This window comes from Monomorium pharaonis, chromosome 11 (genome assembly GCF_013373865.1).
Source record: "Monomorium pharaonis isolate MP-MQ-018 chromosome 11, ASM1337386v2, whole genome shotgun sequence".
NCBI classification, from domain to species: Eukaryota; Metazoa; Arthropoda; class Insecta; order Hymenoptera; family Formicidae; genus Monomorium; species Monomorium pharaonis.
In genome coordinates this window covers 2006714-2025674 of record NC_050477.1, presented here as the reverse complement: position 1 = coordinate 2025674, position 18961 = coordinate 2006714, and the positions used below count along the sequence as shown (strand labels likewise).

The following is an 18961-nucleotide window of genomic DNA, read 5'->3' as shown; positions in this document are numbered from 1 at the left end:
TTTTGTCTCTCCCTGCTGTCTCGAATGCGCAAAATAGATTTATTCCACGTGAATTAATAACGCAATTCTCATTACGATCATTTAATATTTATACACTTTTACTCTTCTAAAAATAAATTAAGCAATATTATTTGTTATTAGAGTATAATATTTAACTTAAATCTTATGTTGACATTTTGTTTTTCAATTTTTTTCATTCATATTTTAATTGCCCATAAATTTAATTTACTAAACTCAATTAAGTTATAAAATGGTCGTTGGAAAATTAACGTCGATTTGTCTCTCTTTTGTTTGGAACTCTAATCGATACGTATATCATTCGATATATCGTAATTAATTAATTAATGCGTTAAGAAAAGAGGCTAGATTTTCACAAACATCGCATTCTCTTGACGATAACGGTAAGTACTTCATACATTAACAATGTAATACACGTTTATAAATATGTTTCTAATTATTTTATTGATAGTCATAATGTATTGCGAATTAAGCTGTATACGCTTTATAATCAGCATAAATGCTGATTAATCCCTTGCCTCTTTATCAATCTTCATTAATAATACTAATGTTAATATTCAAATTATAATGTTATAAACGTGGTCGCAATAAATTCAATATTCTCACCCCACAATTCGATTAAGAACAAATGGAGGAGAAGACTCACGACGATAAGGAGCTCGCTCAGGAGGATGAGAAAGACTACGGCGAGGAGGATCGACCTGTATACTACGAATCGGAAATTTCGTTGGTGGAAACCGAGTATGATACACGTGCGCTGACACGCGCCGAGGTCGGCGAGTGTCTTCACAACTTGGGGAAATGTGTCGCGCAGCACGAGTACGCGTATCTCAGCCTGGACGTCTCGGACAGAGGTCTCACCGATGTCGGCGCGATAGTCTTCTTCAGGCACGTTCGTTACGTGAACGTGTCGGGGAACAGATTGACGTCGGAAGCGCTGCGTGCGCTCGAAGCGATGCCTTACTTGCAAACGCTGCGGGCGGACCGAAATCGTCTGACCAGCGCGGAATTAAGACCGATGCCCTACTTGCAGGTGACCCTGTCGTTCCGCCCTTGTGCAACGGGGTTTAACGGAGAGCGTCTCCGCGCTAGTAAGACGTTTTCGAAAGTGTAGGAGCTCGCTCTGAACCGGAACCAGCTGACGGACACGCGCGGCATCGGTCACAGATCGCTCGAGCGCCTGGAGTTGAACCACAACGACATTCGCGCTGTGAATCTGGATTATCAGAGCCTGGTGAACCTGAGGACCTTGGAGCTACGCGGCAACACGCTGGTCAGCACCACAGGTGAGACGCGCGCGAAAGAGTACGAGGGATCATTATTCGTCTCCCGAGATTAACCGTACATTGAGAAAAGAATGTTGTTAATTTGATTAAATTTCTCCAGTTCAAGTATTTATGCATTTAACTTACAATTAAATACATAAAATACTTGAACTTCAATTTAATTATTTATATATTTGATTGAAATACATAAATAGTTGAATTGAAGAAGTTTAATCAAGTTAAAAAATTCAGTTAAATTAACAATTTTTTTCTCGGTGTAAAGCAATCATAAACATTCGGGAAAAAAACGCCCAAGCAAACGGTTAAGAGCAATTCAGCAAGAAGAATCCCAGAGGGATTCAGAAGAGTGAACTTTGCGAAATGGATTTCTCCTGAATAACGTTTCGAATTTGCTTCTCGCAGGAATCTGTTGCCCTAGCCTGACGCGGCTCTTTCTGTCCGAAAACCAAATCGAGAAGGTCGAAGGTATCGAAACCCTAGTGAATCTGAAGACGTTACACCTGCGACATAACAAACTCGTGAATCTCGACGGTTTCACCGAGCGTTGTCGCAGCTTGAGCTACGTGAATCTACGCGAAAACAAAATTCCGAAGATCTCTGAGCTGAGAAAGTTAAATTGCCTGCCGAGTCTGGAAACGCTTATCGTACTGGGAAATCCTCTTCTGAGAGAAGAGATGGAAGAGGAAGAGGAGAAAGAATATAGAAAAATCGTTTTGGCAATGCTTCCAAAATTAAAAAGAATCGATAAGGATCTTGTGCTAGAACAAGAGAAAATTGAGGCAAAGACGTTGCTCAGAAAAATCCAGAAGGGCGAAGCCAATTTTGAAGACTTCGATTTGAAGGATTGAAGATTTATGCCTTGATAATTAAACTCAAAGAAACACTTGAATTTCTCTCTCTCTCTCTTATTGCGAATATTTTCATTACAGTCTCTTGATTCTAGAAAAATCAGTGTCAACTCTTTAGTTAATTATCGCGTTTTTGTTGTATGTATTTAAAATTTTTAATCAATTATTATTTATTTAAGAAAAATGTTCATTGACATCTCTCCATATTTTTGTATTATTAATTCAGATATATTAAACATCGCTTGCTACAAGGTTTAATTTGATTTACATAATTAATATAAATAATTTTTTAAATTTAACTATCGAAAATTCATTAATTAAATATACAATGTAATTCGTCAATAAATTTCAATTTAACAAATAATAAATATTATTTTAAAAACATTAGAACTTTCTTGGATATATAAAATTACGAAAAATTGCAATAATTTACAATTTGAGGAATATTTTAATTTTTTGAATTTGAATTTTTTAGGATACTCTTTACAATCTATAATACCATCAGCTCGCGCCATCTCGCGGTGACAATATGTAGCACCGATGCATTTTTAAGTCAGTATTTCAGTCGGTTAATTTTTCATATATGATTATAATTATAATTATTTTTATGCAACTGTTATAATTGTAATACTATATTATACCAATTAATAACCATGTTCAATTAACTAATAATAAATATTAATTATAATCATGATAAATCACTTGTTGCATTCGGTATTGCAAATCTGAGAAATATATATGCCAATTAGCAGAATATAATACGATTTCGTGATCTTTCCAATCGATCTGAATACCGAGATTAATCGCAAAACATGGATTGTCGAACAATTTTCACGGATGCCTCGGATTTGCACAGCCGAACGCAGCCGTTACAACTAACGCGTATCGACGATTTCTTGGACTCGCCCTCTCCCTTGTCCCCCAACCTTTCATCCTAATTTATTCCGTGAAATTTATTCCAATAAATTATCGGAGCAGACCCAAAAGCGGCTGCGTTTTAAAAAATCCTACAATCGCTATTTCTCATCCGTTCTACGTACGTAATGACAGAATAAAATCAAAATAATATGACAAATCGTTTTCTCATCGACTATTTCGCGAATGAGACATAGCCGCTCGATTCGACGACGATTTCGTCCAACATAATCGCGATGAAATCCCGCGTACGCCGGACGGAAAGAACGGCGGATCGTATCTTAGGTCGACACTAATGTCAATGTCGTACGTCGAAGATCAATAATAAATGCATAAATGTACCTGCGAACAGCAGTTTCCTCCCTTTGTTTGAAACGATCGAATTTCAGCGTTTTCACAGGCGAGGCGATGCGCGAATGGCGACGACTCGACGAGTTCGAACGCGGTCACGTGATTACGCCAGCGAATCTCGAAGAATCATTCGCGCGCTCCGCGACAATCGCGCCATCCTGCAGTTCCTGCACTGCAGCGCCTCCATTCTCGAATCTCGCGTGGTGATCAGTGGCGGTGCCGGCGCAAGGTACAAGGTTATCTGAGATTATCACACGTTCGTTCCCGCATTCGGCAATCGACATTCGCCTTCCGCGCACCGGCTCGAGCATAACGCACCTTCGCATCATGTCTGGCAAGCCTCCGTACAAAATCGGTAAGTGCCGCATATGTCAAACGTCACGAACGAACGGGCGACAACCCGAAATAAGTGAAAGTGAAACAGAGCACGTGCTTTCGCGCGACCGCAACGTTCTGAAGCAACGTGAAGTGCTCGCCGCTCCGTAATGGCACGAGCTAGCGCGCGCAAAACGATATTCGATATCTATTCCTTGAGGATATAATCAGATGTAAATTATGCATATGGTAAAAACATGCAAATTTAAAGTTTTAATTCTAATTAACATTCTCGGTAACTTCTACTAAGAATTATACTCGATCGGTGTTCTGGAAATTTTTATAATGCAATGAAATTATTACTTTAAATAATTATTTCATAGAATAATTTTGTTGATTATATATTAATTATATATATATAATAACATCTGCGGCCGTTTCTGCATATTTCGCAACATTACATAATTGTATCTTTTTTTGCATAACAATACATTTTTTCTCTGTGATAATACTGATGATAGTTTATCTTCATTTCTCTGATTAAGATACCGAAGAAAAAAATAATTCTATCTATATATATAATAAATATATATTAAAATCTTACATATCTGTATTAATATTATATATATATTTGAGACTATATATAGAGAGAATATAAAACATATTCAATCAAATTTATATATTATATAAATTTTTATGTTTTAACATTTATTTTTAATCATATGAGGCTATTGCTTCTAAATAGTTTCAACAATGATTTTTCTGTGACTTAATTGGACTAAATTTTTTGATAGCTGACCTCTCCTTGGCGGAATGGGGTCGTAAAGAAATTACTCTGGCAGAAAACGAGATGCCAGGGCTTATGGCAATTAGGAAGAAATATGGACCATCGAAGGTATTGAAGGGTGCAAAGATTGCCGGTTGTCTTCATATGACTGTACAAACTGCAGTGCTGATCGAAACCCTGGTGGAGCTCGGTGCAGAGGTGAGCACTAGGAGAAGCATAATACTTCTAATGAACTTAATTCACGCATGTATAATTTAATACTTTGGTGACAAGTAACAACCGTAACGCCGGTAGAATTTTACACGACTGTTTATTTACTGACAAAGAATTACGCGAAAATACTGTCGATGATTTTCAACAACAAAAATAATCTACACATATGTAATCCTGGATTTTTTTAATAAATTTTCACAATGCGAGAGAAAGAGATTGGATAATAATTTGAGGAAACTTGAGATATAAATAAAGATATAAACTTATAACTTCAGATATAAATAATCGAAATCTGTAATTTACACATCAATATTATCACTGTTGACCTCTCCTGTAAACCTGAATATGTTGCATTCAAAAACAGTTTTTTGACGCACACTATTTTAGTAGACTACTATTGTGAAATTTGTCGACGAAACGAATGCGAATAAATATTGCGAGAAATTTGTATTTCAAAGATTTCACGTTTAACTGGAAATATTCACAAGAATCTTGATAAGAATCCACACGTGTCTCGAATTCTTTATATCTCAAATTTTTTTGTACCCAGTCATTTACAAATTTAATATCTGAATTTTAATGAAGTTATTCTTGTATTGTAGGTGCAATGGTCATCTTGTAACATATTCAGCACGCAAGATCACGCGGCGGCGGCGATAGCAAAGACTGGAGTGCCAGTGTACGCGTGGAAGGGCGAAACCGACGAGGAATACATTTGGTGCATCGAGCAGACCCTTGTGTTCCGAGATGGTAAACCGTTTAATTTGATCCTCGATGATGGCGGCGACCTCACCAACCTCGTGCATACCAAATATCCTCAATATCTCAAGGAATGTCGCGGCATATCCGAGGAGACCACCACTGGAGTACATAATCTCTACCGTATGATGAAAGAGGGTACACTCAAAGTGCCAGCGATAAACGTCAACGATTCCGTCACGAAGGTTCGTGCACGCTCGCGAGAGCAAAATCATGAATAAACAAGTTTATGAAATCATAAGATTCATAACAAGGATAAGCTATCGGTGCGAAATTGAGTATATTAGCAAATTAAAAAATATCATTAACAGCTCGAGTAGAGTCTAATAGTCATTATTTACGCGAGTTAAGATAACTCGGATTACGAGAGTGATGATAGTCACAAAAATAAACTAATAACAGATGACTTAGTACATTGACTTTTGCAGAAATCTTGATGCAATACATGACACTGCAGTTTTTAAACAATTATGTCTAATGTAACTAATCTTTGCAACATGTTTCTCGCAATTAAAATAAGATATGAAATTAACAAAAAATTATTTTTAACATCCAAATAATGTGTAATAATAAAGTTAACTTGCTTTTTTTGACAGAGTAAATTCGACAATTTATATGGATGCAGGGAATCCCTGATAGATGGTATCAAGAGAGCGACCGATATCATGATCGCTGGTAAAGTATGCGTAGTAGCCGGATATGGAGACGTGGGTAAAGGATGCGCGCAAAGTCTCAGAGCCCTCGGGGGTCGCGTTATCATCACAGAGATCGATCCCATCAATGCGCTTCAAGCAGCTATGGAAGGATACGAGGTTCGATTAGAAAAAAAATTCGATCAATTGTAAAATCGCGTCAAATTATCATCTCGATTACTGATTGCACATCATCAAATCGTAAATTAGAATTAACAAAGTATCATTGCCGTGGATGATTTTACGAATGTAAATGAATATCTGTAATCCCCGCAGGTAACGACGATGGAAGAGGCGAGCACGAAGGGTCAGATATATGTAACTACTACGGGATGCAAGGACATCATCGTAGACCGGCACTTTATGAATATGCCGAATGACGCTATCGTCAGTAACATAGGACACTTTGATTGTGAAATAGACGTCGCGTGGCTGGAGAAAAACGCTGAGAAGACCAATATAAAACCTCAAGTGGACAGATACCTATTGAAGAACGGCAGGTGTGTTTTGCATGCTGCGTGTAATTGATGAATCCAATGAATTATACCTCATTACATTGACAATGAATTAAATCACTCATACATTTTACAGGCACATTATTCTTCTCGCGGAGGGTCGTTTGGTAAATTTGGGTTGCGCAAGGGGCCACCCGAGCTTTGTCATGAGCAACTCATTTACGAATCAAGTACTCGCGCAAATCGAACTCTGGACACAATCAGACAAGTATAAGATTGGTGTATATATGTTGCCTAAGAAACTGGACGAAGAAGTCGCGGCGTTACATCTAAATCACTTGGGTGTAAAATTAACGACTCTCACGTCAGAACAAGCCAAGTATTTGGATTTGCCTGTGGAAGGACCTTACAAGGCCGATTATTATCGATACTAATTTGAGGTGTAAAAATTTGCAATAAGTCAGTTAAATTGTTCTTATTGTAATTATGCAATTGTTTTATAGCATTTAATTAAAAAAAGTTTTTTAATTTTCTCTTTTCTATATCAATGTTATATCACATCCTCAAACAATGATAATAATTTATAAATATTTACTTCGGCTCATGTATTTATGTCTTAATACCGTAAAATCATTTAACCGTTTAATTTTTCATTTCAAATCATCATCACATTCATTCTTTAACTTATTCATTTTTGAGCAATTATTTTTTCACGCAGTCGGATAAAACTATTGATAGTACATAGAATAGAAAGAAATTTATTCTTTTTTTGTAACAATAACTATCACAGACCATTATTTTAAGATTAAATATAAATTTCGTCTACATTACCTATATTTTAAATAGCACTGAATTTTCCTGCAAGCAATGACAGCCGCAGCCTGTAGGACATACTACCTCTTTGGCGAACCATGCCGCTAAATGTTCAATGTGTCCCCCATGACCGCAAAACATGCAAGAGTTACTCGCACCTAGATTTTTAATCAAAATAATTTTTTAGCTTTATTTTAACTCGTAATTAAAATACTTATAGAATCCAACTAGATTTATACAAAAAAAGACCACAAACCTCTAACTGTAACGTGGCAGACAATACATTGGAAGCTCAACCCTTTGCAGTTAGCGCACTGCGGACCTGGACTGATCTTGCCACAGATCCGGCACTCGTTCTGCAATTCGACGTCTTTTTGCACATCGAACGAGGACGCGCTCAGATGTTTCAATACCTGCGCGCGAGCTTCCAACAGCTCCCACCTATGTAACACCTCGGCATACGCCTTCTTATAACCGTCATACAACGCCGTGTACTTTTCGTCAAACAACCTGCGTATGATATTCAATATTTATATACAATCTGAAACATACTCGCGCAATTCAACACATCATATCAAAAGGCATTTAAAATATCTTTTATCTTTTTTTACTGTGTTTTTCAGATTTTGGTATTCTATTTGTACTCTCCAGAACATACTTAATGTTTTTTGCCGAGTCTCCAAAAGTGTCTTGAATGATTTTTAAATCATCCAATGACTCTGACCACGAATTTGATCTGTGTTGTTTCAGATTCTGAAAATTCCAACCTTCTAACGTGGTATCTGCCAGATGTATAGTGTGATAAGGCGAACCGCCAGGCTGTAAGGAAATATTGAATAGAACACGGATTCACAATTGAGATAAACAACTACATATTTACATAATACACACGCACACGATCTACACACACGCACAATAATAAACGTTAGTATTTATACAAATCGACTGTAATGAGTTATTATTAATGAAAAATTAGTATTTATAAATTCTATACACAAATAGACGATGATTATTTGCTTGTTCGAAATTTTATAATTGATTATGACAAACAGCACATGTCGTTTAACCACTAACTGCGATTTGCTACTTAAAAAAAATAACACGTTACATGTACCCTTTTTTTTTTTTATTTTACTAATTGCAGCCACGAATGCAAAATTTGTATCTACATTCTAATTAGTTGCAATGAACAAATCCACTCGGTGGTAACACTTTCAATCCGATGCTGAGAGAGACGAATACAAGATATTGATCGTACAACAGACAATATTAAAAATCAAATCCAATATTTCATCTTGCTTTAACAAAACTCGGAAATCTTACCTTTAACCACCATTTTCCTATGGAAAGCCTCTATAACAAACGTAACATTATATCGTTAGCTGTGATATAAATATAATATATAATTAGAAAACATAAGAAAAATATACACCGGTACAGTATATTACATCTAACATAATACACAAAAGATTAAAATTTCAATTATTATAGTTTATCAAATTCTCTCTTAAGATTCGCTGAATAATTATTCCTCAATTAATATATAACGTATTTACTAATATTATTTATGATCGAATATGCATACTGTACCACTGTATTTGCATCAAATATTAAACAAACTACACATCACAAAAAAAAAACGTATGTTCCCTCATGCATCGGAAGAAAGAGACACTGTGCTGTGCATAAGTCTCCATTCTTGTTAAATACTGAGGAACGCAATGCAGAATAAAAAGCGAAAATGTGATCGATGAACATGTGATGTACATATAATTTCTCTCGTTTATGGGACAATGATCGTTTCAATGCTGTGTCATGAGGAGAAATTTTAAAGTGACACACAACTTGCATTTCTTGCTCTTTCATACAAATTGCATACTTACACTGTCATTTACGGATTTGCTAGTTAGCCTGGTTTGCGAAGTATCCGTGTTCTCGGATCGATAACTAAGTGCACAGCTCAGCATACCAGCCATCTGAACGTCAGACTGCTTAGCATAATGCTGTATTCTAAATAAACAGAACAATTATGGAGCAAATACCACAATCGATAATCTAAAGAATCGCATTTTTTTCAAATAAATCTTACAGTCGTCATGTTTAAAAAATCAACATATAATCTTCAATAATAAAAAGTATTATTAAAAAATTATTGTTATTCAATTTAATATTATTTTGATTCAATATGTGTGCTTTTTCCGAATATTATTTTAATTAATATTTATATATATATAAAATCAATAACAATACTTACAAAAAATGAATTAAATTTTGGCCCCAGGGATGTAAAGGCCATGGAGGATTGATGTCGGGAGAATGGCCCGTCTGGCACGAGTTCTGCTCAGTATTAGACGGTGGCTGCGAAATTATTAAACCAGCTAAACACCAAGTCTGAATTAAGTCAGGCCTTTCTAGTGCAGCAGTCACATTTGCATTGTGCTTATACATGGCCTGAATGTCAGCGGTGTTGATTCTAAGGAGAAAAAAAATTTTATAAATGTTTAAAACATCGCGACGTTTGAATAATATATATAGTTGTCGTACTCACGTATACTTCTCGGCGAGCTCCTTATTGACGAAAAATAATAATGAAACGTCGTATATCATAACCATCGGGTGACAATTCTTAAAATATGATCGATCGTGCATTCTACCCGTACTGTGCAATCCACGTCGGAGATCCTTCTGCTGATAAAATTGCGATTATATATAGATAATACATATAAGCAAGCAAATACATGTACTATTATCATTTTTATCGATTCAAATATTCCTTACACGATCTTGAAAATAGTATGAGCTGATAGACATGTTATCATTAGTTGGCACGTAGGAACTTCGATACATATGCATAAAAGGTTCGCCATTACCGATGCTATTGTCCAAGGCAGACAATGCTCTGGGCGTCGCATCTCCCGGTTTCATCGATGATCTTCTCGTGTAAGAAGGTCGTCCGAAACAAACAAGAATACCTATTCCAGGAAATACATTAGAAAAACGTAAAGTTAGAAAACGACCGCATACACGCACCTACGCAACAAAATTTGGCGCCAGACGTTCTAGGAAACGGTATATAGGAGTCCTGATAGTTCGCACAGATATTGGGAGAGCTTAAAAAGTTGCTATTATCCTGCATGTGATACACTAAATGATTGTTTTCATCCTCGTCCTTCTTGCACATCTATCAGCAGACACAAATTAGACATTTTTATTCAAGTTTAATTCAAAGATTACATTAAATTGAAGAAAAGATTCGCTTACTTGCTCTAAAGTTATATTTAGCTGCCGGAGACATGGCTCTAAGCACGATCTGTTCTTTTTGACGCGATGCTGAGCGGTTTGCACAAGAACCTTCAGTAGCTTAGTCATCATCACGTTGTCGATCGTCGTACCGGAACAAAACTGGAACGTTGGTTGAGCGCTGCACGGATAATTCACAGGAAAATTTACTTTTAATATCACATTATAATTTTTTGTACACGCAGTTATCATACAGCTTCTCTCCACGACGTCCATCGCGTTCACCTAAATAAAAAAAAAAAAAAAAAACATTAACATTATTTTCAAATCATCTGATGTCTTGCGTGTCTATTACCTCTATATTTGGTATGTTCATATTTATCAGGGAAAACTCTTGCTGCAAACTCTTTGGCTGCGTAGGGGATGAGATTTTTTTGGAATTGTCTGGAATATTAGTCGTTTCAGACTGTAGCACAGGCTCGTCCACTTTGGTCGTAATGTAATTAATCTCAGGTTCGCTCTGAGAAGGGTTCAGCTGCAGTTCTTGAACAGATTGCAGAGTTCCTATAATTATATATATATATATATATATTATATAAGAATATTTCTCGTATATAAAAAAAATTTATTTCACAGAGATATCTCCACACATGTTTTACGTACTTAGATTACTCTCTTCAGAATACTGACTGTAGACTGACAGGCCGTCATCCATACCATTGCTACATAACTGAAAACAATAACAAATATACTTATTTTGTTCACAATTTTTATCATTTATATATAGAACTGTGAAAAAAATAAATCATTTCTTACTTTCTTTATAAAAGGACTGATTTTAAATATTCTCAAACACTGATCCTTAGACCACGTCACAAGTTCAAATTCGCTATTTTCTACAAGCAGATAAAAGTAAAATTATAACAATATACTTTCCACATAATTCCTTTTTCTATAATTTCTATCAATATAACAACCTAGTTTCTGATGCCGCCATTGAAATTCTAGCACAACATCTGTATGGCCCACGAACGTATATATCGGCGTACTGAGATTCGATGTGTTCCATAGTAGAAGACTGTTTTCTCCACGTCGTAATTGCGGCACCACTATTGTCACTAAACCCTCTCCAAAGGGCTGTGAAAAAGATTTAAAGATAACATTTTATAGTATGGTCAAATGATTATAATATGCAATTTGTAATAAAAACTCTATATCTACGTTCTTACCGTGTATCTCGCTCTCCACACAGGAGAATTCGTCGTCAAGATATTCTCAGCTCTGCGTGGATTGACAATGTCAAAGATTTTGACAGTGCAGTCTTGACTCGATGTTGCTAATTGATTTTGTTGAAAGGGACACCAATCTAAACCATGTATCTAAAATTTGACTTTAACTTAATTATATTCTAACAAAATTACTCTAATTAGTGCAACAAAGCTGTTATACTTTTGTCAAATGAGCTGTTATATATTGCACAGGACTTGTTGCCTTCCGCTGATCCCATATCTTGACATCTCCATCGTGTGCTGTGGCCAAAGTATGTGACGACAGAGGGTTCCAACGTACTTGGGATGAACCCGCTACAAGAAAAACATAAAAACACTTATTTTTTAAGAGAGCATCGAGTATATCTTCTTTTATTGTCTTTTATCTTACCAACTGCAGACAAAGACATGCATGGTTTTCTTGAATCTCGTATGTCCCAAATATGTATAAATGTATCGATGCTGCAAGAGGCAATAATATCTGGCTCTTTGGGATGCCAGTTTAGATCGCTGACCACTCGCGTGTGTGCTTTCAGGCTCTGCATAGTTTGCAATTCGTACCCTCCCATTTCATTGAAACTCAATATTTCGATTCGTGTGTTGCTCTAAAAGAGAAAACAAGATATAATAGAACACACATATTTTTTGATAGATTTTTTTCTTTCTACAGTTTATCTAATAACAAATTTAATTGTCAATACATGTACAAATATTTTTGCATAAAAGATGCACATGTTCTTACCGAAATCGCACACAAGTGGCAATTCAAATCGCATGGATTCCATTCGGCAGAGCCAACCTCATATTTGCTTTGTCGTGGAAACTTCTTCACCGTATTTACATCCTCATCCAGATGCTTCACTGCTAAGTATCTGCGTCTACAAAGGAGAGTACAAAAATATAGATAATTTTTACATTTACATAAAATCAGTAATAACAAGTTTTTTAAAGTGAACATTGAGTCATTGAGTTTTTTTCCATATAAAACGCGTAAATTTTAAAATTATCTTTGAGAATCTTCTGTCTCTCTCTATCAAAGACTTAGGCTGATGATTATGAATTAATAAGTCTTTAGTAAATATTATTTATATCCAATAGCCACAAGTAATCGTTGATTTTAAGGATCACTTACCCGGCCAGGAGAACATAATTACCAGTCGCGTCCACTGCCATGGTGTTAGCCTATGATAAACGAAAAGGAGGATAAAATATTTCATTTTCCTCCGGAGTAACAAGAGCTGTTGTTTCTGACAAGAGAAATCACGTGGAGTTCTTTTTACCAACCTGTAAATCGCGGTGCTCCGTAACCACATAATCGCTGTTTCTTTTCGACATTTTGATTAAATAAATTTTTAAACATTCAACGACAAGCTATCTCTCGTCTCATATCATTTTTCGTCATGCTATCCTGCGCTGATCCTGCGAGGTTAGAATCGCACCAAATAAATACAGGCCGATCCGCCGATGCGCGCGCCATGGCTATTTAACTCACACAAATACATACACCCATACAGAATGTTTATATACACAACAGTGCAGATTTTTAAATAGCACATCAAAAAGAAATATTAAATAATAATAATACGGTGTTTAGTAATCTCTCTTCGTTCATTATTTATCAATTAATATTTAATAATTCTACATCCATTGCGATTTTTTTTATCTCTGGCGTATCATTTATATACAGATCTCCTCTATAATGTTGAATAATTTAAAAAATTTAATTAAGTAATTCGAAACCGAGGTATCAAATAAAAAAGCAAGGCGCTGGAGTCCAAATGGATTTCCAAGTGGTGTACCAAATCGTCAGTGGCCTGTGAACTTCATGTCATCTCCTTGCCTTTCCCTCCCGATATTCCGTGCTATATTGTCTCGCTTTCAAACGCGAGAGAAGCGCGAGAGAGCCGATATTCCGTTTCGGAACGAAAAGAGACAAGCTCCCGGTCACGGTCTCGCACGCGCGCGCGCGCGCGTACGTACGGCTTCCCACACGCATCACGCACATGCGCGCGTCACTGACGCGATTGGCTGTTCGTACGCGTGCCTCCCCGCGATCTCTCTCACCCTCCCGCAACGGGAGGCGCACGCGAACGAGACGGAGGTAGACCGAGCATGCGCGAGCGAGCGAGAGAGCCGTTACGACAACGACGCCGTCGCCGCGAGTCACCCGACTGTTGCTATTTCTGTCACGTATACACGCGATACTCGCACACGCGCGGCCTTTATACGTATGTATGTATGTACGTACGTGTGCTTCACATACAGGCGCGCGCGCACACACCCATCTCGCACACATACACACGCCGCGGGCCGTTGCGTCTTTACGTGCGCGGTGAGAACGCGGGCTTGACACCAAGTCGCAATTAGAGTTGGTAAACTGGTCGGGCTCGTCGCGCGCGTCGTCGAGTGGAAGGTCGAGTGCGTCGTCGGGTGTTGTGGGACAGATTCCTGCGAGATATATCGACGACGAGTGTCATCCGGAGAGCGGAGAGGTGATCGCGATCGGGATCTCGACAGTGACCGTGATACTGCGTATCAGCGAAAAAGAAACGACAATGTCCGTGATTATGGATTGTTATCGTCAGTAGCGGGCGCTACGCGTGAGGCTGTGTGTATTTTGTGTGCTCTTCACGGCATACGCATATAATATCGCCCTCTTTCTCGCTCTTGGAAGGACAGGCCTGACGTGTACTGTCAATTCGGGGACAAACAACGCTAAAGTTGCCCTCCTCCCGCCGCCACTGCTGGCTGTGTTGCATTGCGTTCGTGCGTGTGTGCGTCGTTCGCTCGCTCCACTCTTTTTTTCGCGCCTTTGGCCTTCGCCGGGAAGACGATAACTCTTTCCCCGAACTTCGTCTCGCCAGCAAAGGCGAACGCACCTTTGTTTATCGGTGGGATTCGTCGCGTCGCGTCATCGCGTCGTCGCTCAGTATCTCTCGCTGTCTCTTTCGCGTCGGTCTCTCTTTCTCTTTCACTCTTTCGGTGCTATAAGTAGCGAGCCAGCGCGCACGTAGGACGGTATATACTCGCCCGCGACACCTCGACGAGCGGAGGACCTTGACTCTCGCGCTTCACCAAGCCTGTACTGGAACTCGATCACCTTCCCCCCAAATCCCTTAACCAGCTATCTGTAATGTGCAAGTACAGCAAGGAGGCCGGGAAGACCACTACGTCGACAATTAATCTCGTGCACTCGAAGAGGAAAGGAATTTTCATACACCCGAGAGAAATGCTCAGCAACTATCCAACGAGTTCGCGAGGTCAAAGAAAAAGCTGCTTCCTGACGTTTCGCCTGTACTGAACGGCGTCTGGGAACTCGGAGTAAACGTATTATCTAGATTCGCCTGGACGGCGAGGCCCCTAACGGGATGTTGACGTTGTAAGTCGGGTAGGCCGCAACCTACACGGTGTGAGAACCACCGACCCAACGTAAAGCTTTCAAAGCTCTTCAAAATAGAAGCTACAGGAGTTTCCTCGCGTAATCAGAAAGAGAGATCGCAGCAACCAGGATGAAGTTGTTGGAGAACACACATTTGGAAGCTATAAACAGTGCCTTGTCCATCAAGACCGGAGATAGCAGGATAATCGGGAGGTAATGCGAGGCAGGCTTTTATCTTGTAAATCGCGATTTCACATTCTTTTTTTTACATTTTTATATTGTTCCAGGATTGAGAGTTACTCTTGCAAGATGACAGCCAACGACAAGCAGATGTATAAACGGTACAATGCAGAGCAGGGAGGCACGCCACATGATCTCCAAGCTCTATCTCCACCACAGACGTCTCTGGGAACATCTCCGGCTCAGGGTTGCTTGAGGTAGAGCAAAAGATTACCTGTTATTAATCTATATTTGTAGGTATTTATGACGGTCGGTTTTTCTCGACTGCCTTGCACTGATTACACCTTTATTTTTTAAGATAATATTTTATTTGTGTGCTTTTAAGTTGATAACATTGTCATCAATATTTTTCTCGTGCAGCCGTAGCGTTTCTGGCGACGAAGAAGGTCCACTGTGCGACACGATCAGCAGGAAAACATTGTTTTATCTAATCGCCACGTTGAATTCAACTTTTAATCCGGACTACGATTTCTCGGATGCCAAGAGTCACGAGTTCAGCAAAGAGCCCAGCCTGCAATGGGTGATGAACGCAGTGGACGGTAATCTCAACGCCACCGCGGGCGAACACTACCGTTCGTTACGTTCTGCTCTTTGGGCGGCTGTTGATAAAGAGATCTCGTTGCAGGGGTGTGATATTTACAGGTAAACACCCAACTGTTTACGTTATCATCTCTTGCTGTAACACGCACAAGAAATATATGTACGAGGTATACACGGTTCTAAATATAGAGTTAAATTTCATCCTATAATATTAACCGTAGTTATTAATAAAAGAACGTTTTACAGTTACAATCCGGACTTCGCATCAGATCCTTTCGGAGAAGACGGATGCCTGTGGTCTTTCAATTATTTCTTCTATAACAAAAAGCTGAAGCGTATCGTTTTTTTCACGTGCAGAGCGATAAAGTAAGTTCTAAAAGAAGAAAGAAATGTGTTATCTTCTTTCCCTTCTCTTCCACCTTTGTAAAAGGTGGTTTATCCATTGTTTACTTTGCAGCCCTCTTTACGTGCTGGATTCCGGAGTTGGTAGCGACTTCGCCATGGATGAAGATGACGAAGATATCTATTAAATTATCTTCACAAGGGTGTGCACATAACAATACACGTACATGAATTCATGTTTGCAATTCTTAGTCTTCAAACTTTGAATCTTCGTACTACTCTGATTTTGCATTACAAATTAGTTAGGAATTATTTTGAATACCGTTTTAGAATTTCTGTGTTTGACAATCATCGCTAATAGTAACACTATGCGACAAAAATCTTATAAGCCCGTTCTACATTAATCGCAAGTAGCCAGTTGCGACTTGCGACAGCCAATGAACGCCTAGTTTCTAGTTAAAGCTCGACAGTCATTGGCTGTCGCAAGTCGCAACTGGCTGCTTGCGATTAATGTAGAACGGGCTTTAGATGGTAAAAGTCTTACTTTCATAGTTTATTAAGTGACATTGATCTTGAATAACTTTTAACGAAACTCTCGCGAGGATTAATAATTTTTGTAGGAGTAGATTACCTATATATATGTATACTATATTCTATATTATCTCTATGAAAAAATTTATTAGAGCAAGCTATAAGGATTCTTCTCTGTCTCTTCGTGATGTGATTACGTTCTTACTCTTGATATAATATTAAACATATATTTTGAAGGCAAATTGTACGTAATAAAGTCCAATAATAACTGTTATATGCAATATTTTCTATCGGTAATATTAATCATTACCTCGAACGTTACGGCAATCCATGTTACTCTTATGTAATATTAATGAAAGTGCATATAATTTGGTTTATTTAATTACAAAATATAATAAGGAAAAAAATGAAAAATTATGTAAAGTCTCACATATATAAGATCAAAATATCAAAAACTGCGTGCTCTCTGGTTGAACGAGGAAATAACTAGATGTACAAAGTTAACCAGACTGGCTGCAGAGAGGAACCTGAGAGCAGTCATCGCGTTTTAGGTGTTTTCAGGTGTAGTCAAATATCTATGAATCCCGTAGATAATATGTATGACTTTTTGGGTCTCTTCTACGATATGTCCACGTTTATTTGGTTCTGTTTCATGCTATACTCGTAAATTTTACAATTATATGCATTCATATTTTAAATCTGTTTTATGCAAATGTGCATAATCGTGTTCTATAAATGTGCAATACCACATATACATAATATAAATTAAAATAATTGATTTGATAAAAATTTACTCACCGATTGCTGTCGCTGCTCCTGTTGCTGATGCTGCTGCTGCTACTGCTACATTCCTTTTCTGGAATACCGAGTCGTTCCATGGATGCTGCTTTCTGCTGACATCATCCTGCTATTCTCGAACCGCACATTAATAACGATACTTTATTCGGCAATCCCGATATTACGAATAATATATCACACATATCACACACGAAACATAAACCGCGCGCGAGATTTTCACTTGGCGCGACCGTTACATTTGGAAAAATAAAAGTACAGCACGTCAAGACACACTGAACAGAAATAAATCAATTCGCTCCCAGAGTTTGATTGCGCGACGACTAGTAAATGTTTCATTATTGGCACGATCGACATTCTACCAAAGGTATTGCGTACACTCCTCGAGCGAATACGCGCACACAAAAACTTTGTCCGGAACGAAAATCAACGTGGTGTGACGTTACGTAACTTTGTGGAAACGCAGGCTGAGCAAACCGTTTAAATGAAAATCACACGCCGAGATACGACGAACGGAGACAAATTTGTTTCTAGAATTTCGTATGCTCGCACAATGACTATAGTAGCACTTCAATTAGCACTCGCGATATACTACCGAACGTATTCCCTTCGAGAAACACTTTGCTCGAACACGGACTCACGACAGTCTCAACATCGTAGTTGGGCACAATTCGAATTCTGAATACGCGAGACACGCGCGAAACACGCACGGAGTCAACGGAACGTTCGACTACGTATGACCAGCGCTGGAGCACGAAGAAACATGGCTGCCGGCACGGCAGCGGCGGACGTGACTGTTGGTAGGTACACTCGGCGGTACTCGGCGCTAGCCGGCGCGACTCGGCAAGTCGGCCGCCGAGTCGCGCCGGCTAACGCCGAGTACCGCCGAGTGTACCTACCAACAGTCACGTCCGCCGCTGCCGTGCCGGCAGCCATGTTTCTTCGTGCTCCAGCGCTGGTCATACGTAGTCGAACGTTCCGTTGACTCCGTGCGTGTTTCGCGTGTGTCTCGCGTATTCAGAATTCGAATTGTGCCCAACTACGATGTTGAGACTGTCGAGAGTGCCGTCACGAGACGTGAGATCGTACGTATTCATGTGTAAAGCGCGGTATCGTGCCTTCGGTTTCGAGTGAAGTGTTCGTGTGCGCGTTCGAGCAAAGTGTGTTTGCTCGA

General features: G+C 38.6%; 4 protein-coding genes across 6 annotated transcripts; 3 read left to right on the top strand and 1 right to left on the bottom strand.

Moving 5' to 3' along the window:
* The first annotated feature begins 179 nt into the window (after nucleotides 1-179).
* On the top strand, nucleotides 180-2485 carry LOC105830168 (leucine-rich repeat-containing protein 23). The gene is given in 2 exon segments (XM_028194035.2): nucleotides 180-1304; nucleotides 1707-2485. Coding segments are annotated over 2 exon segments (1104 nt in total). The 5' UTR covers nucleotides 180-646; the 3' UTR covers nucleotides 2153-2485.
* A 1120-nt stretch (nucleotides 2486-3605) lies between these two features.
* LOC105830176 (adenosylhomocysteinase) lies at nucleotides 3606-7171 on the top strand. Its single transcript, XM_012669350.3, has 6 exons — nucleotides 3606-3773; nucleotides 4528-4718; nucleotides 5336-5677; nucleotides 6089-6304; nucleotides 6461-6684; nucleotides 6776-7171. The coding sequence occupies exons 1-6, from the start codon at nucleotides 3746-3748 to the stop codon at nucleotides 7071-7073; spliced, it is 1299 nt and encodes a 432-aa protein (XP_012524804.1). The 5' UTR covers nucleotides 3606-3745; the 3' UTR covers nucleotides 7074-7171.
* A 163-nt stretch (nucleotides 7172-7334) lies between these two features.
* Nucleotides 7335-13969, bottom strand: LOC105830169 (GATOR complex protein WDR59). 3 transcript variants are annotated; one of them, XM_036294089.1, is made up of 20 exons: nucleotides 13245-13969; nucleotides 13093-13142; nucleotides 12703-12838; nucleotides 12352-12565; nucleotides 12142-12275; nucleotides 11922-12071; nucleotides 11670-11829; nucleotides 11509-11588; nucleotides 11356-11422; nucleotides 11048-11256; nucleotides 10714-10977; nucleotides 10483-10633; nucleotides 10231-10424; nucleotides 10001-10140; nucleotides 9707-9925; nucleotides 9336-9462; nucleotides 8776-8805; nucleotides 8111-8271; nucleotides 7709-7962; nucleotides 7335-7610 (listed from the first exon to the last, which is right to left on the bottom strand). In XM_036294089.1, the coding sequence occupies exons 1-20, from the start codon at nucleotides 13293-13295 to the stop codon at nucleotides 7471-7473; spliced, it is 2931 nt and encodes a 976-aa protein (XP_036149982.1). In that variant the 5' UTR covers nucleotides 13296-13969; the 3' UTR covers nucleotides 7335-7470. The 3 variants fall into 3 exon arrangements, with proteins under 3 accessions (XP_036149982.1, XP_036149983.1, XP_036149984.1); XM_036294090.1 differs by having other exon boundaries at nucleotides 10001-10137; nucleotides 13245-13966; XM_036294091.1 differs by lacking the exon at nucleotides 8776-8805.
* A 202-nt stretch (nucleotides 13970-14171) lies between these two features.
* LOC105828419 (repressor of RNA polymerase III transcription MAF1 homolog) lies at nucleotides 14172-17275 on the top strand. Its single transcript, XM_012666735.3, has 5 exons — nucleotides 14172-15552; nucleotides 15627-15776; nucleotides 15940-16221; nucleotides 16366-16485; nucleotides 16577-17275. Exons 1-5 carry the CDS (start codon nucleotides 15470-15472, stop codon nucleotides 16647-16649), a joined length of 708 nt encoding a protein of 235 aa, XP_012522189.1. The 5' UTR covers nucleotides 14172-15469; the 3' UTR covers nucleotides 16650-17275.
* The last annotated feature ends 1686 nt before the right edge of the window (nucleotides 17276-18961 follow it).

Excerpts from the sequence above, each read along its gene's own strand:
- LOC105830176 (XM_012669350.3), top strand. The coding sequence starts at position 3,746 with ATGTCTGGCAAGCCTCCGTACAAAATCG. Across the intron at positions 4,719-5,335 it reads TGGTGGAGCTCGGTGCAGAG|GTGCAATGGTCATCTTGTAA; the intron begins GTGAGCACTAGG and ends CTTGTATTGTAG. Across the intron at positions 6,305-6,460 it reads CAGCTATGGAAGGATACGAG|GTAACGACGATGGAAGAGGC; the intron begins GTTCGATTAGAA and ends TAATCCCCGCAG.
- LOC105830169 (XM_036294089.1), bottom strand. The coding sequence starts at position 13,295 with ATGTCGAAAAGAAACAGCGATTATGTGGTTACGGAGCACCGCGATTTA. Across the intron at positions 12,276-12,351 it reads CATGTCTTTGTCTGCAGTTG|CGGGTTCATCCCAAGTACGT; the intron begins GTAAGATAAAAG and ends TTTTTCTTGTAG. Across the intron at positions 11,830-11,921 it reads TGTGGAGAGCGAGATACACG|CCCTTTGGAGAGGGTTTAGT; the intron begins GTAAGAACGTAG and ends TCTTTTTCACAG.
- LOC105828419 (XM_012666735.3), top strand. The coding sequence starts at position 15,470 with ATGAAGTTGTTGGAGAACACACATTTGGAAGCTATAAACAGTGCCTTG. Across the intron at positions 15,553-15,626 it reads GATAGCAGGATAATCGGGAG|GATTGAGAGTTACTCTTGCA; the intron begins GTAATGCGAGGC and ends ATATTGTTCCAG. Across the intron at positions 15,777-15,939 it reads CCGGCTCAGGGTTGCTTGAG|CCGTAGCGTTTCTGGCGACG; the intron begins GTAGAGCAAAAG and ends TTTCTCGTGCAG.